At 44.7% G+C, this 19,225-nt stretch overlaps 1 protein-coding gene across 1 annotated transcript in view; it reads right to left on the bottom strand.

Annotated features, from left to right (window-relative positions):
- The window catches only part of LOC107122827 (zinc finger protein 850-like), a 63,261-nt gene that overhangs the window by 28,963 nt on the left and 15,073 nt on the right, over window positions 1-19,225 (bottom strand). The window contains exons 2-3 of the mRNA XM_015425967.1: window positions 4,440-5,465; window positions 4,147-4,376 (exon numbers count right to left, since the gene is read on the bottom strand). Coding sequence (XP_015281453.1) covers window positions 4,147-4,376; window positions 4,440-5,465 — 1,256 coding nt within the window. The remainder of the gene's footprint in view (window positions 1-4,146; window positions 4,377-4,439; window positions 5,466-19,225) is intronic.

The raw sequence follows: 19,225 nt of genomic DNA, 5'->3' as shown, positions 1-19,225 counted from the left end.
TCTAGAAACTCAATCTCTTTTTCTCAGCTAGAACACATATTGACCCAATCAATGTGTGGGTAGTTAAAATCACCTATTACGACACAGTGTTTTTGTCTAGCTGCTATCTTTAATTCATTCATCATTTTATAATCCTCCTCTATCTTTTGATCTGGTGGGCGATAAACTCCCAGTGTTAAGTTTCCTTTTGGCCCCCCTATTTCAACCCATAGAGTTTCCAGAAGCTAATCCTTTTCTCTTAGCCTGTCAATCTTTCTGGACTTTATACCCTCTCTGACATACAGAGCCACCCCACCTCCAACCCTTCCCCTCTATCCTTCAGATATAATATATAACCGGGAATCACCGTATCCCACTGATTTTCCTCATCCCACCAAGTTTCTGAAATACCCACGTCCTCGGCTTAGTGGGTGCAAAAGTTTCAACCGCATGTCAACATTGATGCCAGAAATGAAGCAGCTCTACAGGAGCTCTTGGGGGACAATGTAAAACCTTCCCCACTTTTTCCCAATCCCGGAGTCTCAAGGACCCCTCTTCTGGGTAGGAGGGACATTGCCTGTGGATTTCTCCTAACAAACCCTTTTCTTGCCGCAGAGATGCGGACCCGCCGGATCTCTGAATCAAATAATGAAGTTCTTCTGCATGTTTTCTCTGAGGGAGTGTTAGATCACCACCCGTACTCACCAGTGAACGGGCCGCGGCGGACGTGACAGAGTGCACTCAAGGGGCCTGTTCCAGGTGCTGGTGAGCCACGGTGTGCTCCTTCAAGCCCCACGTTGGGCGCCACATGAAGGACTCACACGAGACACGATCTTTGAGGGAGAAGAATCTGTCTGCCGCTTAAAAGCAGCAAGAGTTTAATTATACACATTCTTCCCCCCCTCCCCCACCGTGAGGTAAGGCTGTTGGCTTGCACATACAGAAACAGGGAAAAACAGATACTTAGACAGAATGCCTAAAATGCTTGCACAGTATCTTAAGACTTGCTTGCAGTTTCAGGATGTGCAAAGGTCAGGACTCTTAGTGTACCAAAGTCACCGATCAACCCTATGTTTACAGAGTCTGGATGTGGCTCAGAACCAAGATTGGTGTGCCACATCGCTGATCCTTACCCACAATATTCCGACAATAATATCAATTTAATATTTTCCTTCATTTTAACACAATAACTTTGATGATAATTACACACTTGTTTTCTGTAGATATATAGTAACCTGAAAACCCCCCTATAATCTGGCCATAAAAAGCAAAAATCGTCGGCATTACCTTTTCCCATGATCATATCTAAGTTTACATTTATATTATTACTATTACTCTTCCACTAAGGTTGTACCATAAAGTCACAAAAAGCAACATTTATTTCCTTACTTGTTTGGTTTAACAAAAAATATAACAAAATAAGTTAAACAAATATTCTCATGATTAATCCATTTTTCCATATCCCATTTATTGTCTAATCAATTAGAAATTACTTTTCTATTCAGGTAGCTTCATATTTTCAATTATGGTCCCTCCTGTGTTATTGACTTATTATTTCTTCAACAATACTTTTACCATGTTTTGCAACTACATTATAAGAAAAATACAAATAAGAGAAATAATTAAAAACAGCAGTTTAAAACAGCCACTGGAATATCATTTCTCCAGTTTTTCTATTTCCTTAGTATCCCAAAAACATTAATTATAACATCTCTTTTATTATTTTATCACTTGAGAGTAACCTTCTATTCAGGTAATTTCATACTTCTTATTTATTTATTTATTCTTTGGATTTGTATCCCGCCCTCCCCGAAGGCTCAGGGCGGCTAACAAGGGCAAAATGCTGGATTATAACAATAAAAACAATATAAAATAGAAAAATACAGAATATTACAGTTAAATAAAATTAGTAAAAATACTTCTTTCCCTCCTGCACTATCTACTTGTTAAATACTTAAATATTAGCCTTACTAGTATCTCCCAACTGATAATAATTTAAACATGTTTTATAACCACAGATTAAGTTCATAAATTACATAGGTGGAAATAAAATTGGTAATTAACAACAGCAATTCAGTACCCAACAAAAAAGATACCAAAGCACCATTCTCATTTGCCCTCATCTCATCCTATTAAGAGTCTCTTCATTTCTTCCATTATACCAGCAAAAGAGGTTATTCTACAGCATAATACACTTTATTTTTTTTGTTTTCAGCAACACTTTTTTTTTACAATCGTACTTAAATGCCTTATCTCTTTATATTCAAAGAGTTCTATTTCCCTAGATTGGCATCTCAGTATCTTTGGGTCAAACCTCAATTTTCTGCTACATCTGTTGCTTTTTTTCACCACACGTCTTGCTCTTTTCTTAGCCTCCTTCGTCATTTCTATATATGAACGTTTTCTGACTCCTCCTTTGTCCACTTTCAACACTAAAGAGTGTCTTAAAGAGCTCTTTAATCCATATCCTTGGCTCCCCTTTTTTTTATACGTGAAGAAAATACCTCTTGTGATACCTTCTCTTCGGGAGCATCTCGACTGCAAATCAGCTCCTCTTCCTTTCTCTGTTGAGACTGCCATGACTCCTCTTAATCTCTCACTTCCCGATACAAACTCCGAGGATTTTCCAGAAAGCCTTTACATGTTGTTTTGACCGCTTGCCGAATCTCATCCAAAAGAATTTTTCTTAAATTGCTCTATAGTAAGCTGTCCAATTTCTATATTATCAATTTTATTTATTTATTTATTATTTGGATTTGTATCCCGTCCTCCCTGAAGGCTCAGGGTGGCTAACAAGGGTAAAATGCAAAATTGTAACAATAAAAGCAGTATGAAATACAATAATACAAGTATTACAGTTAATTAAAATTAGTAAAAATAAGTTTTTGGCGCTCCGATACTCCGAATCATAAAACCAAGATGATATTCTGAAGATGTTTTAGCTAAACAACAGCAACAATATATGTCCCCACAACCCTGTTGTCCACTAGGGACATCCCGCACCCTCGATGATTCCCGTACCTGCGGTAGTAGAGTGCGGTGATGAAAAGACGTTGGTGGAATAATGGTGGCGGTGGCTCCTACTCAACAGCCTGGCGGAAGAGCTCCGTTTTACAGGCCCCGCGGAACTGTACAAGGTCCTCTGGGAGCTCATTCCACCTGGTCGGAGCCGCCACTGAAAACGTCTTCTCCTTCCTCGTTTTCCCCTATTAGCATGTCTTCTTTCTCCCCCGCCGGCGCCATTTTAGTCTATCATTCAGTTAAAAACCGTCTCAATAATCATTGGTCATTATAATTCTAGCATCTTTATCCAGGGTAGTAATGCCATATTACTGTGTCAAAAATTAAAGTCCCGACAAATGCATTCTCATGCCCCCATACAATTTTCATTTACCTTCTGCTCCGTTCCTCTTCTTAGCCGCTTTTACTTTTCTTTCCGGGATGAAAATATCCCTGGGGGTTCTTTTTAATAAACTTTTCTGCCAGCTAACAGCTTAATATACACAAATTCGCCTTCTTGTCTTTGTTACTGTGCTTTATGTTGTAATGGATTCTCGAGGAACATGAAGATCGGACCTGTGTCTCAGGCTCTTGCCACACATTGAGGACTGAGAAGGTTAATTCCCTGGAAGGAGTCCTCGTTGTTAAAGGAGACATCAGCTAATTCTTCATGCAGCAGAAACCATTGCCCATTCTTGCTTTCTTCCCTGTCAGATCTTTTTGAGGTTTTGAACACGGCAAAAGCTCTTTCCACACTCTGAGTATTTATAACATTTCTTCCAGAGTAGCATAAAATTTCAGTGTAGATTCAAGCTTCTTACAGCATTTTTAAAAATTTTCAATAATTTATATGATCTGGTGTTTTCTTTTAGTTATGAAATAGGAGAAAAGCTCTTTTCACGGCTACACAGTTCCATTTCTCCTTGTGTGGGTTCCTTGTTGCAGAAGAATGTAACTCTGAGTAAATCCCTTTCCTCACTTTGAGCATTCAAAAGGTTTCTCCTCTGTGTGGGTTCTTATATGAAGTTGATTGCCACTGATACTCAATTTCTTTTCACACTTTGAGCTGTCAAAAGCTTCCTCTGCTTCGTGGGTTCTCTGATGCTGTTGAAGACTGCCACTCTGACTGAATCTCTTTCCAAACCCTGAGCATTCAAAAGATTTCTTCCCTGTATGGGTTCTCTGATGCTGCTGAAGATGGCCACTCCGACTGAATCTCTTTCCACATTCCGAGCATTCAAAAGGTTTCTCCCCTGTGTGGGTTCTCTGATGCTGCTGAAGATAGGCAATCTGACCAAATCTCTTTCCACACTCTGAGCATTCAAAAGGTTTCTCTCCTGTGTGGGTTCTCTGATGCCGTTGAAGATAGGCAATCTGACCAAATCTCTTTCCACACTCTGAGCATTCAAATATCTCCCCTGTGTGGGTTCTCTGATGACGTTGAAGATAGGCAATCTGACTGAATCTCTTTCCACACTCTGGGCATTCAAAAGGTATCTCCCCTGTGTGGGTTCTCTGATGCCGTTGAAGATAGGCAATCTGACCGAATCTCTTTCCACACTCTGAGCATTCAAAAGGTTTGTCCCCTGTGTGGGTTCTCTGATGTTGTTGAAGATTGCTACTCATACTGAATCTTTTTCCACACTCTGAGCATTCAAAAGGTTTCTCCCCTGTGTGGGTTCTTCGATGTGTTTGAAGATTGCTACTCATACTGAATCTCTTTCCGCAGTCTGAGCATTCAAAAGGTTTCTCCCCTGTGTGGGTTCTTCGATGTAATTGAAGATTGCTACTCATACTGAATGTCTTTCCACACTCTGAGCATTCAAAAGGTTTCTCCTCTGTGTGGGTTCTCTGATGCTGTTGAAGATAGGCAATCTGACTGAATCTATTTCCACACTCTGAGCATTCAAAAGGTTTCTCCCCTGTGTGGGTTCTCTGATGCTGTTGAAGATAGGCATTCTGACTGAATCTATTTCCACACTCTGAGCATTTAAAAGGTTTCTCCCCTGTGTGGGTTCTCTGATGTTGTTGAAGATTGCTACTCATACTGAATGTCTTTCCGCATTCTGAGCATTCGAAAGGTTTCTCCCCTGTGTGGGTTCTCTGATGTTGTTGAAGATTGCTACTCATACTGAATGTCTTTCCGCATTCTGAGCATTCGAAAGGTTTCTCCCCTGTGTGGGTTCTCTGATGCTGTTGAAGATGGGCAGTCTGACTGAATCTCCTTCCACATTCTGAGCATTCAAAAGGTTTCTCTCCTGTGTGAGTTCTTTGATGTTGCTGAAGATTGCTACTTCGATTGAATCTCTTTCCACACTCTGAGCATTCAAAAGGTTTCTCCCCTGTGTGGGTTCTCTGATGCAATTGAAGATGGCCACTCTGACTGAATCTCTTTCCACACTCTGAGCATTCAAAAGGTTTCTCCTCTGTGTGGGTTCTCTGATGCAGTTGAAGACTGCCACTTCGACTGAATCTCTTTCTGCATGCTGAACATTTCAAAGGTTTCTTCCCTCTGCGGGTTGTCAGATGCTTATGAAGATTCCCACTCACACTGCATCTCTTTCCACACTCTGAGCACTCGAAACTTATTCTTTGGCATACAAAGAGCTGTGATCTAGTTCTGAAGTACTTTTTACACCTAATGGATTTACTTGCTTTTATTATCCTGTGCTTTGGAATAGCTACATTATGCTGTCTTCCATCTCTCTTCTCAACCATATGGCCGCCTTTCTTTCTCATCGGTCTTTCTTGATTCCTGACGTTTTCTTTCAAGTCTACGTTTTTAACTTCATCTGGCATTTGCTGATGAACTTCCTCACCCACTTCATTCCTCTGATCAACCTCTGCTGGAATAAAGACAGAGATCCTGTTAGCACCTGGGAGGGCTGAGAATGTCCAAATGTATCTATGTGACTGCAGTAGAAAAGGATTGACAACAGGCGTTCGGCCTTATCCACCTTGGCTGATCTTAACCACCCTCCATCTTTCCCCAGAATATCCAGTATTAACGATATCTCACCCCCTCAAGTTCCACAGGTAAGCTCTTGCCCACAAATACCTTCTGAGCCAGATTTCAGCCCCTCCCTCCTTCCTCAGCAGGTTGTATAACTGTATGAAATGGCTCTCAAAAGTGAATCGGGAATCCCCCGTGGCACGTCCTTGCCTTTTCCCTTGACCGAGCCCTGAAAGATACTCACTTTCAGCCAGCTCATTTGGGAAGGAAATATATCCTTGGGATCCTCTTGAGGAAATCGTCAGCCTTTCTTTAGATGCAAGGCCGCTGTCTATCTCCACCGTAGTCTCTCCTATACTCATGCCTGCGTTCGCAGAGACAGAGAGAGGAAGTGATCATTCTTATATGGGGAAGGAAAGACATTCAAGAATAAAAATTATTCTGGAAGGATAAAACCATGGTCAAGATCAAAGCCCACAATCCCAACCACTATAAGGTGAACAGATCTGTGAGGCAAAGCATCCTAGTTCCGTCAAGGCTTACTATTAAGTGGCCTGGTCTCACTTTCAGGCATCTAGTTGTGTAGCCAGGAGGGAAGGGGGATTAGGAGGGTGCTGACAGCGTCTGAAAAATTCCATCAAGGAGGACCCTTGATTGGGTTGTTAGGACCACCTACCTGACCCTAGGAGGTATAAAGTACAATACACGTATAGAGAAGAGGGAAGCCGGATTAAATTTATGCTCATACCATGCTAGTATGCCACAATATTTTCTTGCTGCATCATGATGAATAGTTTTCTGTAAAGTAACTTAGGCTACAGCTGGAATACTTATGCTGCAACAAGAGATGCCACCTAATACCAAGTATTGCATGTATTAAATAGAACAGTTCACTTTTCTTATTTTTTGTTCCTGAGCTGCAGAAACTTTGCTTTTTAATGATGTTTTATTTTTAAATCCTTAACAAACCATTATATATATTTAAAAGGGGTCTGCTTTACTTCTGTGCTCTCTTCTCCTGAACACCACTGAACTGGGTGCTGCTCAGGTACAAACACAGGCTTCAGTTCTTTTTTTATATATAAATTTATTTTCCAAGTTTTCACCTTTACAATCCATATTTTCTATGTATAAAGCATATGATAATTCATTAGTCATTTATACATCTTCATAAAGTTGTTAGCTTCAAATTATCATATCTAACTTATAAAAGTTCATCACATTTTTACACATCTCCATATAATTTGTTCTTAATTTATAATATTTACACTAGCATTTTATCCACCAATTCTTCTCTTATATTTTAGCCAGTCATATATATGTTTCCATCTTTTCCAAAATAGATTCTCTGGTTCGTTTTTCAGTTCTAGGCTCAGTTTATCCAATTCTGCGATTTCTAACATCTTGTATTTAAGTTCTTTTATCGATGGTATATGTTTTGATTTCCAACGTCTTGCTATGAGTATTCTTGCTGCTGTTAATATATATATTATTATTACCTTATGATTTTTTATGTTATCCGGGATCATGTTTAATAAATATGTTTCGGGTTTCATAGGTATATTTAGTTTAAAAACTTCTCGTATAATTTTATGTATTTTTTCCCAAAATTTTTGTATTTTCTCACATCTCCACCAAATATGGAGATATGTCCCTACATTTTTCCCACATCTCCAACATAAGTTCGATGATTGTGGGAAACATTTGGCTATTTTTTCAGGGGTCCAATGCCACCTGTAAAACATTTTATAGATGTTTTCTTTATAGGGGATTGCTTTCATATATTTTATTGACCTCCACGTTTTATTCCATTGAGCTATATTTAAGGGGGTTCCTATCTCTTTATCCCATATCATCATTGATTTTTTAATGGTATCTTTTTCTAATGCTTCCTCCAATAGTTTAGAGTACAGTTTCTGGATTAATTTATCGTTAGACGAGAGCCATATTTTATCTATTTCATTTTGAGTTGTATAGAACCCTGTTTTTTTATCAATCGCGTATCGAGTGTTGATTATATTATAATCCCACCAAGTTGTTTTAATATTTTCTTTTCTTAGTGCTTCTTCTTTTTTGAGTTCCATTTTTTCATTTAGGAGGGTGCTGTATGTTAGTTTGGAGTTGCCTATCATTACTGATGGTTTAATGAAGGCTTCCAGAGAGGAAATCCATAGAGGGGTCTTATTATAAAATTTATTTTTTATGATATTCCAGGTTTTCATTAGGGCTGCTCTTATTATGTTTGACAGGATCGTTTCCAGATCACAGGCAGAGCGGGTGTCTGGAATCCCATTCATGAGAAAGGGAGTGTTGTAAAGGCTGGCAACAGAGAAATGAGGATCCGGCCCCTTCCAGAATCTTTCTGAGGGCCTCTCATCCCTACCTCTGCCTCAGGCCAGGACACCTTCTCTGGCTTGGGTGATGGCCACAACACTGGCCTCTGTTGCCCCAGGGCAAGAACACACCCAGGAACACATGAAGCTGCTTCATACTGAATCTGACCCTTTGGTCAATAGAAGTCAGTGGTGTCTACTGAGTCTGGCAGCAGGTCCCCAGGGTCTCAGGCAAAAGTCTTTCACATCACCTCCTACCTGATCCTTTTTACTGGAAATGCTGGGGATTGAACTGGGGACCTTCTACATGCCAAGCAGATGCTCTGCAAGAGAGCCCCCCCCCCCCGAAGTAGTGGGACAGGCCTCAACACTGGGAATAGCTATTCAGTATTTTGATTCATGCCTCCTTACAATGGCAGTGATTTGCACCTTTGGCACCACGGAAAGATCCTTACCCAGAAAGGCCACATTCTCGTAGTTCTCCAGCATGACTTCCCTGTACAGAGCTCTTTGTCCCGGATCCAGCAGAGCCCATTCTGCCTCAGTGAAATCGATGGACACCTCCTCAAAGGAAAAGGGACCCTGAAAGAAAAAGCGGATTCCCTCCTCACAGATCATGCCAGGTAGAGACTGCACACTGGAAAGGAGCAGTCTGGAAGGAACAGGATGTCAGGCTCAGGTTGGGTAAAGGGAATGGCATCAGGGGATCTCTCGCCCAGATGCCTTGTAAGAAACTGCAGGAGCAATAGCACCCCTGAGAAAGGAAGAGGGACCCAGGCTGTCCCCCCTGCTCATCTCATTGTGGCAGAAAAATCAGCGATCCTGGGGCATTTCTGTATAACAGCCAGGATTAGCTGAGGCCTCTCTGTCGGGTTCCTCTCCCATAAGGCTTTGCAGGCTTAGCTACTGTCATCTCTCAAGCCTCTCTCTAGCCTGACAAGGCACTCTGCTCCCAAAAGAATGGTTTTCATTTCTCTAGGTCTACCATTTCACCCTCATACTCTCTCAAAGACTCCAAGTGAGAAGGTTTGTAGTTTCTGATCAGCAACATACTTGCTGAAGCAGGTGTCTGTGCTTCCAATAAGGTCACAATAAACTTCAGACATAACACCCTTGACTGTCTAGCGTAACTTGGGTATGAATTCAAGGAGAAAATTGTTGTTTTTATTTTGATATTCTTCTGTGAAAAGTGTGTTACTCCATGTGGGCTGAACCTTTGGGTACTGAGGGTATAAACTGCTGAAGACTTCTTTGCTCTGGGCTGGTCTTCAATCAGCTCTCTGTGAGCTCTTGTTGACTAGACCAGGGCGCTCTGTCTTTCACACTAGTGCACTAGGTTTGCATTGAAGTATTCTGTGCTGAATATGGAAATGTTATGTTTTTATCCTAAAAGATTTGTAAGTGCAAAAGGGCTTTCAGTCCTTAAGAAGCTCATATTGTAAATAACCTGGTTTTGTTTGAGAACTATGGCCCTTCTCTATGGAGTCATAGAACATAAGAACATAAGAATATAAGAGAAGCCAATGTTGGTGTCATGCCTGCCCCGACAGTTGGATCGGGCCAATGGCCCATCCAGACCCACACTCTGTGTCACACAGTGGCCAAAAATACCAGGTGCATCCCTTTCCTCATAGTCCCTATCTATATAGCCACTGATAGATCTCTGCTCCATATGTTTATCTAATTCCCTCTTGAAGCCATCCATGCTTGTAGCCGCCGCCACCTCCTGTGGCAGTGAATTCCATGTGTTAATCACTCTTTGGGTGAAGAAGGACTTCCTTTTATCCGTTCTAACCCAACCGCTCAGCAACGTCATTGAATGCCCACGAGTTCTTGTATTGTGAGAAAGGGAGAAAAGTACCTCTTTGTCTACCTGCTCTATCCAATGCATAATCTTATAAACTTCGATCATGTCACCCCTCAGCCATCATTTCTCCAAGCTAAAGAGCCCCAAGCACCTCGACCTTTCCTCATAGGGAAAGTTCTCCAACTCTTTGATCATTCTAGTTGCCCTTTTCTGCACTTTTTCCAAAGCTATAATATCGTTTTTGAGGTGTGGTGACCAGAACTGTACACAGTATTCCAAATGAGGTCACACATAGCATTGGCCTTTTTTATTGAAGTTGCACACTGTCTAGACATTTTCAGTGAGTTATCTACGATGACTCCAAGATCTCTCCCTTGGTCAGTCTCTGTCAGTTCAGACCCTATCAACGTGTATTTATATTTAGGATTTTTGGCTCCAATGTGCATCACCTTGCACTTGGCCACATTGAACCCCATTTGCCATGTTGACGTCTACTCGCCCATCCTCGAAAGATCTGTTTGGAGTGCCTCACAATCTTCCCTGGCTTTCACCACCCTGAACATACATGTTAAGCCCACATACATGTTAAGCCCACAACCTTCCTCTTGCTGCCTTGAGACCTCAAGTCATTAATGAACAAGTTAAAAAGCATTGGACCGAGTACTGATTTCTGTGGTACCCCACTGCTTACCACCCTCCACTGAGAAAATTGCCCATTTATACTCACTCTCAGTTTCCTATTAATTAGCCAGGTTTTGATCCACAAAAGGACTTGTCCTTTTATCCCATGACTATTGAGCTTACTTAGGAGCCTTTGATGAGGAACATTATCAAAAGCTTTCTGGAAGTCAAGGTAAACAATATCTATTGGACCCCCCTTGTCCGCATGTTTGTTCACCCCCTCAAAGAACATTAACAGGTTAGTGAGACAAGATCTTCCCTTACAGAACCCATGCTGAGTCTGCCTCAGTAGTTTTAGTTCATCAGTGTGCCTACTAATTCTTTCCTTAATAACAGTTTCCACCAACTTACCCAGTATCGACGTCAGACTGACTGGCCTGTAATTTCACGGATCTCTTCTGGAACCCTTTTTAAAGATGGGGGTGACTATAGCTACCTTTGAGTCCTCAGGAATGGAGGCAGATTTTAATGAAATATTACATATTTTTGTAAGGAGATCCACATGTTTCAGAACTCTGGGATGTATGCCATCCAGGCCTGGTGATTTATCAGTTTTTAAGCTGTCTATCAGTCGTAGGACCTCCTCTCTCGTCACCTCAATCTGACTCAAGTCTTTCAACACCCCTCCTGAAATCAGGTGTTGAAATCAGGTCACTTCTCATCTTCCACAGTAAAGACAGAGGCAAAAATGCATTCAACTTCTCAGCCATTTCCCTGTCATCCTTCAGTGCTCCTTTTACCCCTTGGTCATCCAAGGGCCCCACTGCCTCCCTGGCTGGTTTCCTGCTTCTAATGTATTTGAAGAAAGTTGCATTGTTGGTCTTTATGTTTTTCACTATATGCTCCTCATATTCCCTTTTTGCCTGCCTTATCAGAGACTTGCATTTTATTTGCCATAGCCTGTGTTCCGTGTTATCAGCCAGACTGAAACCAGCTTTCCACCGCTTAAAGGAATCCTTGTTAACTTTTACAGCTTCCACTACTTTGTTTGTTAACCATCCAGGCTTTTTTCTATACCTATTGTGCCTTTCCTAACCTGCGGTATATATTTTTTATGAGCTTCTAGGATTGTAATTTTATATAGTTTCCAACCCTTTCTACTTTTCCTTTAAGTTTCCTCCTCACATGTCCCCTCAAGTGGTTGTGTCAGTCTTTTTGGCCAATTCCCTATTTATACTAATGTTGAACTCAATAACATTATGGTCACTGTTCCCAAGTGGTACTATCACTTTTACATCTCTCACCAGGTCTTGGGTGTTACTTAGGACCAAATCAAGGATCGCCTCTCCCTTGGTAGGTTCCGTGACCATCTGCTCCATAGCACAGTCATTGAGAGTGTCGAGAAACTCAATCTCTTTTTCCCGACTAGAACACACATTGACCCAATCAATGTGTGGGTTCCAGAAGCGAATCCAGTTCTCTTACCTTCTCAATCTTACTGGCGTGTATACTCTCTCTGACATACAGAGCCACCCCACCTCCTACCCTTCCCCCTCTGCCCTTCTGATATAATCTATAACCGGGAATCACCATATCCCACTGATTTTTCTCATCCCACCAAGTTTCTGAAATACCCACAATGTCTATTTTCCCCCCAAACACCAAGCACTCCAACTCCCCGATTTTACCTCGGACACTTCTAGCATTTGTATAGAAAGACCTATAATTTCCCATACATGTTAAGCCCACAACCTTCCTCTTGCTGCCTTGAGACCTCAAGTCCATATCACAGGCCACAGTCTCAGTGGACAATTCCAATCCACCTCCCTGTAGAAAAGCAATAGCTACCCCCTCATCTTCCTAGTGAACTGTGTTTGTATTGAACTATTCCATGCTGAATATGGAAATGTTATGTTTTTATCCTAAAAGACATTTATTTTATTATTTATTGCATTTATATCCTGCCCACCCCATAAACGGTTTCAGGGCAGATCACAATATTTCGATAGATACAATAAAATTTAAAACACATTAGAACATGTAGAGTGCTGAAGTACTTTCTGTCCTTAGGAAGCTCATATTGTAAACAACCTGGTTTTGTTTGAGAACTGTGGTCTCTCTCTATGGATTCAGTCACTCCCTTGCCAGTCCCCACCCAACCAATGAAAGAACTAAAGGGGAATGGGAGGGTCCCAGGCAAACAGTCCGGGGGTCCCAGAATCCCGTAACACTCATCTCTCCTACCTGGACTGGAGGTACGGCAGCCATTTCCACACCTCTGAAAAGATGACAACTCAACAGCATCTCTTCACTGCCTTTTCCTGAGACAAAGGAGGAAGGAAGGGTGTTGACTCTTTTTTACCTGCTTCACACGTCTCCTTCCCAGGGTTGTGAAACCTCGCCCTGTGTACACGCAACACATTTTAAACACTTTTTACTGTATTCTGGATGAGGTGGAAGAGAAGCCTATGGTACCCATGATCTTTCAGGATTATAAATGCAGCCAACATGTTTCAGACCTCTGTGAGACTTGTGTTTGCTCTGCAGGGAGGGAAAGACGTTGCATGACATGTCACCATCACATTCGGACCAGATGTGACTTGAATGCATCTGCAGACTTGAGGGTAATATGAATAATTTTCCAGAGTGTCTCTTGGCATGTTAACCTCCCAACCAGATTTTCAGCCAGATGCACCATCAACATGACATCACATCTGTCCCAAGCCCCTCCCAAAGCTCCTGGGGGTGCCAGCCCACAGCCTGCCTTCCGTCCCCCCAGCAGCCTGCCAGAGGCCCCTTGAAACACAGGCACAGAAGCTGAATTTTGTGGGAATTAGAGACTCCCGTGAGGCAAGCCCAGGAGTTCTCAAGTTCTCACCAGGAGATTGGCTTGGCAAATGCACAAGGTCTTCTGATTCTGCATGAGTCTGCTGAATTACTGAGAGCACAAACTTTGCAACATTCGGGCAAGATAATATGAGCTATGAGTAAAGAACATTCTGTGAAACACACTGTGATTCTAGCCTAGAGTCTTTTTACTGTTTGTAACATTTCCACTGGACAGGGAAAGGGGGGGAGAAATGTGTGTGAGCCTGTTCTGAACAAAGCGCTTCTGACAGCCTGTCAGAAGAACAGTTTTGGTACAGAGAGACAGAGCTGACAGAGAGCTGGTCAGTAAGCTTCAAGAAATCTGTTGTGGTGTGTCCCAATATTTTTGGACCCTAGAAACTTCTTTCCAGAGCTCTGCTGCCCCAGAAGGCGGAGGATCCCTCTGTTCAGCACACTGAATAGTTGTGCGAAGATTTGTCTACCACCCCCACCCCCCCAGCAACTTGATTACTCTTTACGGAAGGAAGGCGAGGCATGAATTTTTTTAATTAATGGGAGAAATCGCCCTCCAGGAATGTGTCTATTCTCCTTTTGGAGGCATCAGAGTTAGTGGACATTGAGTGTCCCAAATTAACTCTTTGTTCTGTGTAGAACTATTTATTTTTCTCCTGACCTGAACTCTTTACCCGTCACATTCACGGGGTGCCCTAACTGCATGCAGGCACAAGGGGACCTTACCAAAGGAGAGGGGATCTTGGGCATGCTCCACGGCCTGCGCCCTCTGCCCTTGCTCCAAGGAAGCTCCTTCCGCCTCAGGCATTGTAGCTTCCATCTTCAGGGATGGTCCCCACATCTGGAAAAGGGGTGAGAGATGGAATGGAAAAGAGACCAAGGAATGGATCCTGCCCCACTCCCAGACTCTGCACCCTTCCATCAGCAGACCTGCTGAGTTAACTGGAGTGATCAGAAATTCTCTCGTAGAAGAGGCTGCTGAAAGAGGCCATGAAATCCCCCACTTGGATTATTAAAACTTGGGCAATTATCTGTCACGGAACCTTTAGGATAATTGGACACACCTGGAGGAAACCCCCTCACCTGTTCTGCCTGCCTCTTCTCCTCTGTCTGACTCAGGAGGAAACCTTCGGCCAGGGCCACCGCCTGAGAACTGGTCTCCGGCCCGCATCCTCTGACCCAGCCCTGCATTTCCTGGGGCAGGAGAGTCAGGAACTGCTCCAGGACCACCAGGTCCAGGATCTGCTTCTTGGTGTGCCTCTCCGGTTCCAGCCAGTGGTTGCAAAGTCCATGGAGCTGACTGCAAACCTCTCGGGGCCTGTCGGCCTCATGGTAGCGGAACTGCCGGAAGCGCCGGCAATGGACATCTGAGGTCACAGTGTCCTTAGCCAGGACCTCTTGCTCAGCTCTTTCTAAGGATTCAACACTATTTCCAGGTTGGATGGGATGGGGGCTTTTCCTTGCTTTCTTGGAAGTTCCAGGTCCTTCTGGGCCCTGCTCTTCCATCTCCTTCCCCTTCTCCTGGGTCACCTCCATCTCTGAAAACATGCCTTTACTTGCTTGGCTATGATTGGGGGGGGGGGTTCTCCCTGAGGGGACAGAGAGAAACAGACAGCAACATCTTAAAAGGAAAATCAAAAAGAATGGAAATACACCAACGAATATCACAACGAATATCTTCATAAGAACATAAGAGAAGCCAATGTTGGATCAGCCCAATGGCCCATCCAGTCCAACACTCTGTCACACCGTGGCCAAAAATACCGGGTGCCATCAGGAGGTCCAGCAGTGGGGCCAGGAAACTAGAAGCCCTCCCACTGTTGCCCCCCCCCCAAGCACCAAGAAGACGGAGCATCACTTGCCCCAGACCGAGAGTTCCTATCTATACCTTCTGGCTAATAGCCACTCTTGTCGTATAGTGGCCAAAAATACCAGGTGCATCCCTTGCCCCATAGTCCCTATCTATACCTTGTAGCTAATAGCCACTGACGGACCTCTGCTCCATATGCTTCTCTAATTCCCTTTTGAAGCCGTCCATGCTTGTAGCCGCCACCACCTCCTGTGGCAGTGAATTCCATGTGTTAATCACTCTTTGGGTGAAGAAGGACTTCCTTTTATCCGTTCTAACCCGACCGCTCAGCAATTTCATGGAGTGCCCACGAGTTCTTGTATTGTGAGAAAGGGAGAAAAGTACCTCTACCTGCTCTTTCCCATGGATAATCTTATAAACCTCAATCATGTCACCCCTCAGTCGTCGTTTCATAGTGAGAATGGCCCTGGTGGAGGAGAACAGAAGTGTCTCTGTTTGGCTCTTTAAGGATGTTGCAGACTCAGCCTCTTGTTCCATTTTGGTTCAGTCTGTCCTGGGGGCTAATGCTTAAGGAAGCCCCAAAAGGACAAGAGGGACTGGTGGCCCCTTTGCCATTTTACGCATCCCTTCCACAGGCCTGAGCACCCAGCGGAGGGGAAGGGTGAGGAATGTGTCCCTGGGAAGAGCAGATGGCCTGTCTGGCCCCTTCCGGCTCTGTGACTCTCTCGATTCCATGATTTTCAGAACAGGCAGCAGAGATGAAAAGAGAAAGGCAGACAGGCTCCGGAATGAGATTTGGATGGGGGGGGGGGGGAAGGGAGGCACAGAAACGCTCCCTCCGGGCAGCTGATGTGGGGTAGTAGTGGGACCTGCGACTCTGTGGGAGTTCCTCTGGCTTCCACCCCTGCTCAGCTCTGTCAGGATACTGGGCATCAAAGGAAACTATAACAAGAAACCAGAAGGCTCCAGGGCTTTCTCCTTCCAAGGGGAACCAACCCAGGTAAACAGTATTCCTTGGCGCTTCTTACCCCTTGAAGAAGCAGGGCGCAGGTAACAAGAATTTCACCCAGAGAAGAATCCCTATTTTCTCCTGGTCCCCTACTCCACATTACCCTGAAAGAAGGAACATTTTCCAGAGTCCAGCCTAAGTTGAGTCTTGAAAACCTTCGGATGGCTCCTAAGTGTCCCCCTGGTCTCCTGCTGGAGATGGTTTATGGAGAGGGGCAGCCAAAATGCTTGGCATTTGGGCCAGCTGATCAGCATGAATGATCCGTCACCTTTGATCTCATCTGGGATCCCTTTCTGGGCACGCTTTGTATTCTTGCTGGAATCCCCCTTAGCAGGACTTGACCCCAGGCTTCCTGTGTCTGTGCCCTGGTGTTTCTTCCTGTTTATTGTCTGAGGGTCTGTACCCCTAGGAGCTGCGGTGGCTCAAGTGGTTAAGACGCTGAACTGCAGGCTGTGGAAGGTCGGTAGTTCAGCAGTTCGAGACCCGAGTGTGCCGCAAGACGGAGTGAGCTCCCGTCTCTAGTTCCAGCTCCTGCCAACCTAGCAGTTCGAAAGCAAGAAATTGCAAGTAGATAAATAGGGACCACTTCGGTGGGAAGGTAACAGCGTTCTGTGCGCCTCGGCGTTTAGTCATGCCGGCCACATGACCACGGAAACGTCTTCGGACAGCGCTGGCTCTTCGGCTTTGAAACGGAGATGAGCACCGCAACCCTAGAGTCGGACTCGACTGGCTTTCGACCTTTATGTCATGCCTGCCCCTGCTGATGTCATGCCTGCCTTTGCTGATGCCCCTGAACAGGCTCCTGATGCCCCTGAACAGGCTCCTGAGGACAGTACTGCAGCAGAAAGGCAAAGACTGGATCCTGTAGCTGAAAGCTATCTAAGTGGTGAGGAGAATAGAGCCTCCCAGGGAACACCTGCAAGGGATCAGTCTCTGCTGCAGCCCAGTAATTCATCATCAGACTCGCCTCCACCTGTAACCAGGCTCAGGAATGTAAGAAGACAACAGCTGAGAGAGCGAAGGCAGAATGCACGCATGCGTGCCAGAAGATCTCTTAGCCCTGATTACTGACAGGATCCTGTCCTCACTCCTGGCTAGCTAATGAGTTGATTAGCTAGCACTGTATATATGCAAGTCTGTTGCCAGCAGTCATTTGTGCTGGCAACGTCGTTTGTTCAGGACCTGAATCCTTGCATCTCTGCTCCAGACCTTGTGGAATTCTTCTCGGCTTGATCCTCGGCTTTTGACCTTTGGCTTTGTTGACCCTGCGTTCATCTCTGACTCCTCTGGTATTGTTGTGATTTATGGACTTGAAACTTTGGTATGTCTGACCCTGCTTTTGGACTGTGATTTAAACCTGCTTGAACCTTGCTACCTGATTTGCCCGGCTTGACCTCGGACTGTTCCTGGACTTTTGCTTGCTTGTGTCACGCCCCCTGGTCCTGCCGTGACACTTTACGTGTACCCCTCTCGTACCTTGGAAACAAAGCCAGTTTGGTGTAGTGGTTAAGAGCACGGGCTCTAATCTAGGAGAAGAGGGTTTGATCCCCCACGCCTCCACATGCAGCTGCTGTTGTGACTTTGGGCCAGTCGCAAGTTCTCTCAGAGCTGTTCTCTCAAGGGCAGTTCTCAAAAGAGTTCTCTCAGTCCCACCTACCTCACAGGGTGTCTGTTGTGGAAGGGGAGGGTAAAGGAGATGGTAAGCTACTCTGAGTGAAGGGTGCAGTTTGAATCCAACCTCTTCTTCTCCTCTCTCTTCCCTGGCAAAAGGATGCTGGTCCTCCCACCCTAGTCCCAGTACAGGAGGGAGAATTTGCCATTGTGCACGTCTGCCTCTGCGAAATGTGCTGTGGAGTGATGGGGCAGGGGCGATGCGGTTGGAACAGCCCATGTTCTCTCCCTCTGTGTCCACTCTGCAAAGCAGTGCCGCTGCAGGAGGGTACTCAAACCCACATCCGTGGCGCTCCCGGGTATGTTTACTCCGGGGGTCGTGTTGCTCATGCCACGGTACTCCTCACAGCGACGGATGCCCGTGTGCAGTGTTCCCTCTAAGCTGAGTTAGTGTGAGCTAGCTCACGGGTTCTTAGCCTCCAGCTCACACATTTTTGTCTTAGCCCACGAAGGATGGCCCCAGAGCAAACTAATTTATGCAGAAGAAGAGAAGAGACTGCATTGATACCCTGCCCTTCACTCGGAGTCTCAGAGCGGTTAACAAACTCCTTTCCCTTCCCCTCGCCACAACAGACACCCTGTCAGGTAGGCGGGGCTGAGAGAGCTCTCTTGAGAACTGCCCTTTCCAAGAACAGCTCTTGTCAGAACTATGGCTTGCCCAAGGTCATCTAGCAGCTGCAAGTGGAGGAGTGGGGAAACAAACCTGGTTCTCCCAGACCACTACACCAAACTGGCCAAATCGCTCGCTCACAACTTTAATGCCAGGAGCTCGCAAAGTAGAATTTTTGCTCACAAGACTGCACAGCTCAGGGGGAGCATTGCCCAGTGGGGTGCCAGCTCCCGGAAGAGATCCGGGCCCTGCGGGACCTCTCTCAGTTCCGCAGGGCCTGCAAGACGGAGCTCTTCCGCCAGGCCTTTGAGTAGGAGCCGCTGCCACCACTATTCCACCTTTGCCCCCTATGCTCTGGCGTATTAACATCATGATTGCCTGGCCCCCCAAGGGGGGAGCGAGGCGCCTGGGCACAGCTTAGATGATAAGATCTTAGGAAGTAGTTATGGAAGTTAAGATCTACACATCTTGTCTAAATCTGTTTGTAAATTTGTTATTGTATTTTATTGTAATTTATTGTTTTTAAACTATGTGTTTACTGTTTTAACCTCAGCACATGGTGCCCTTGTTAGGCGCCCTGAACCTTCGGGG

Source organism: Gekko japonicus, unplaced genomic scaffold, assembly GCF_001447785.1.
Source record: "Gekko japonicus isolate JY-2015 unplaced genomic scaffold, Gekko_japonicus_V1.1 scaffold3615, whole genome shotgun sequence".
NCBI lineage: Eukaryota > Metazoa > Chordata > Lepidosauria > Squamata > Gekkonidae > Gekko > Gekko japonicus.
The sequence above is the reverse complement of the archived record's forward strand: the minus strand, read 5'-3'. Positions and strand labels throughout refer to the sequence as shown.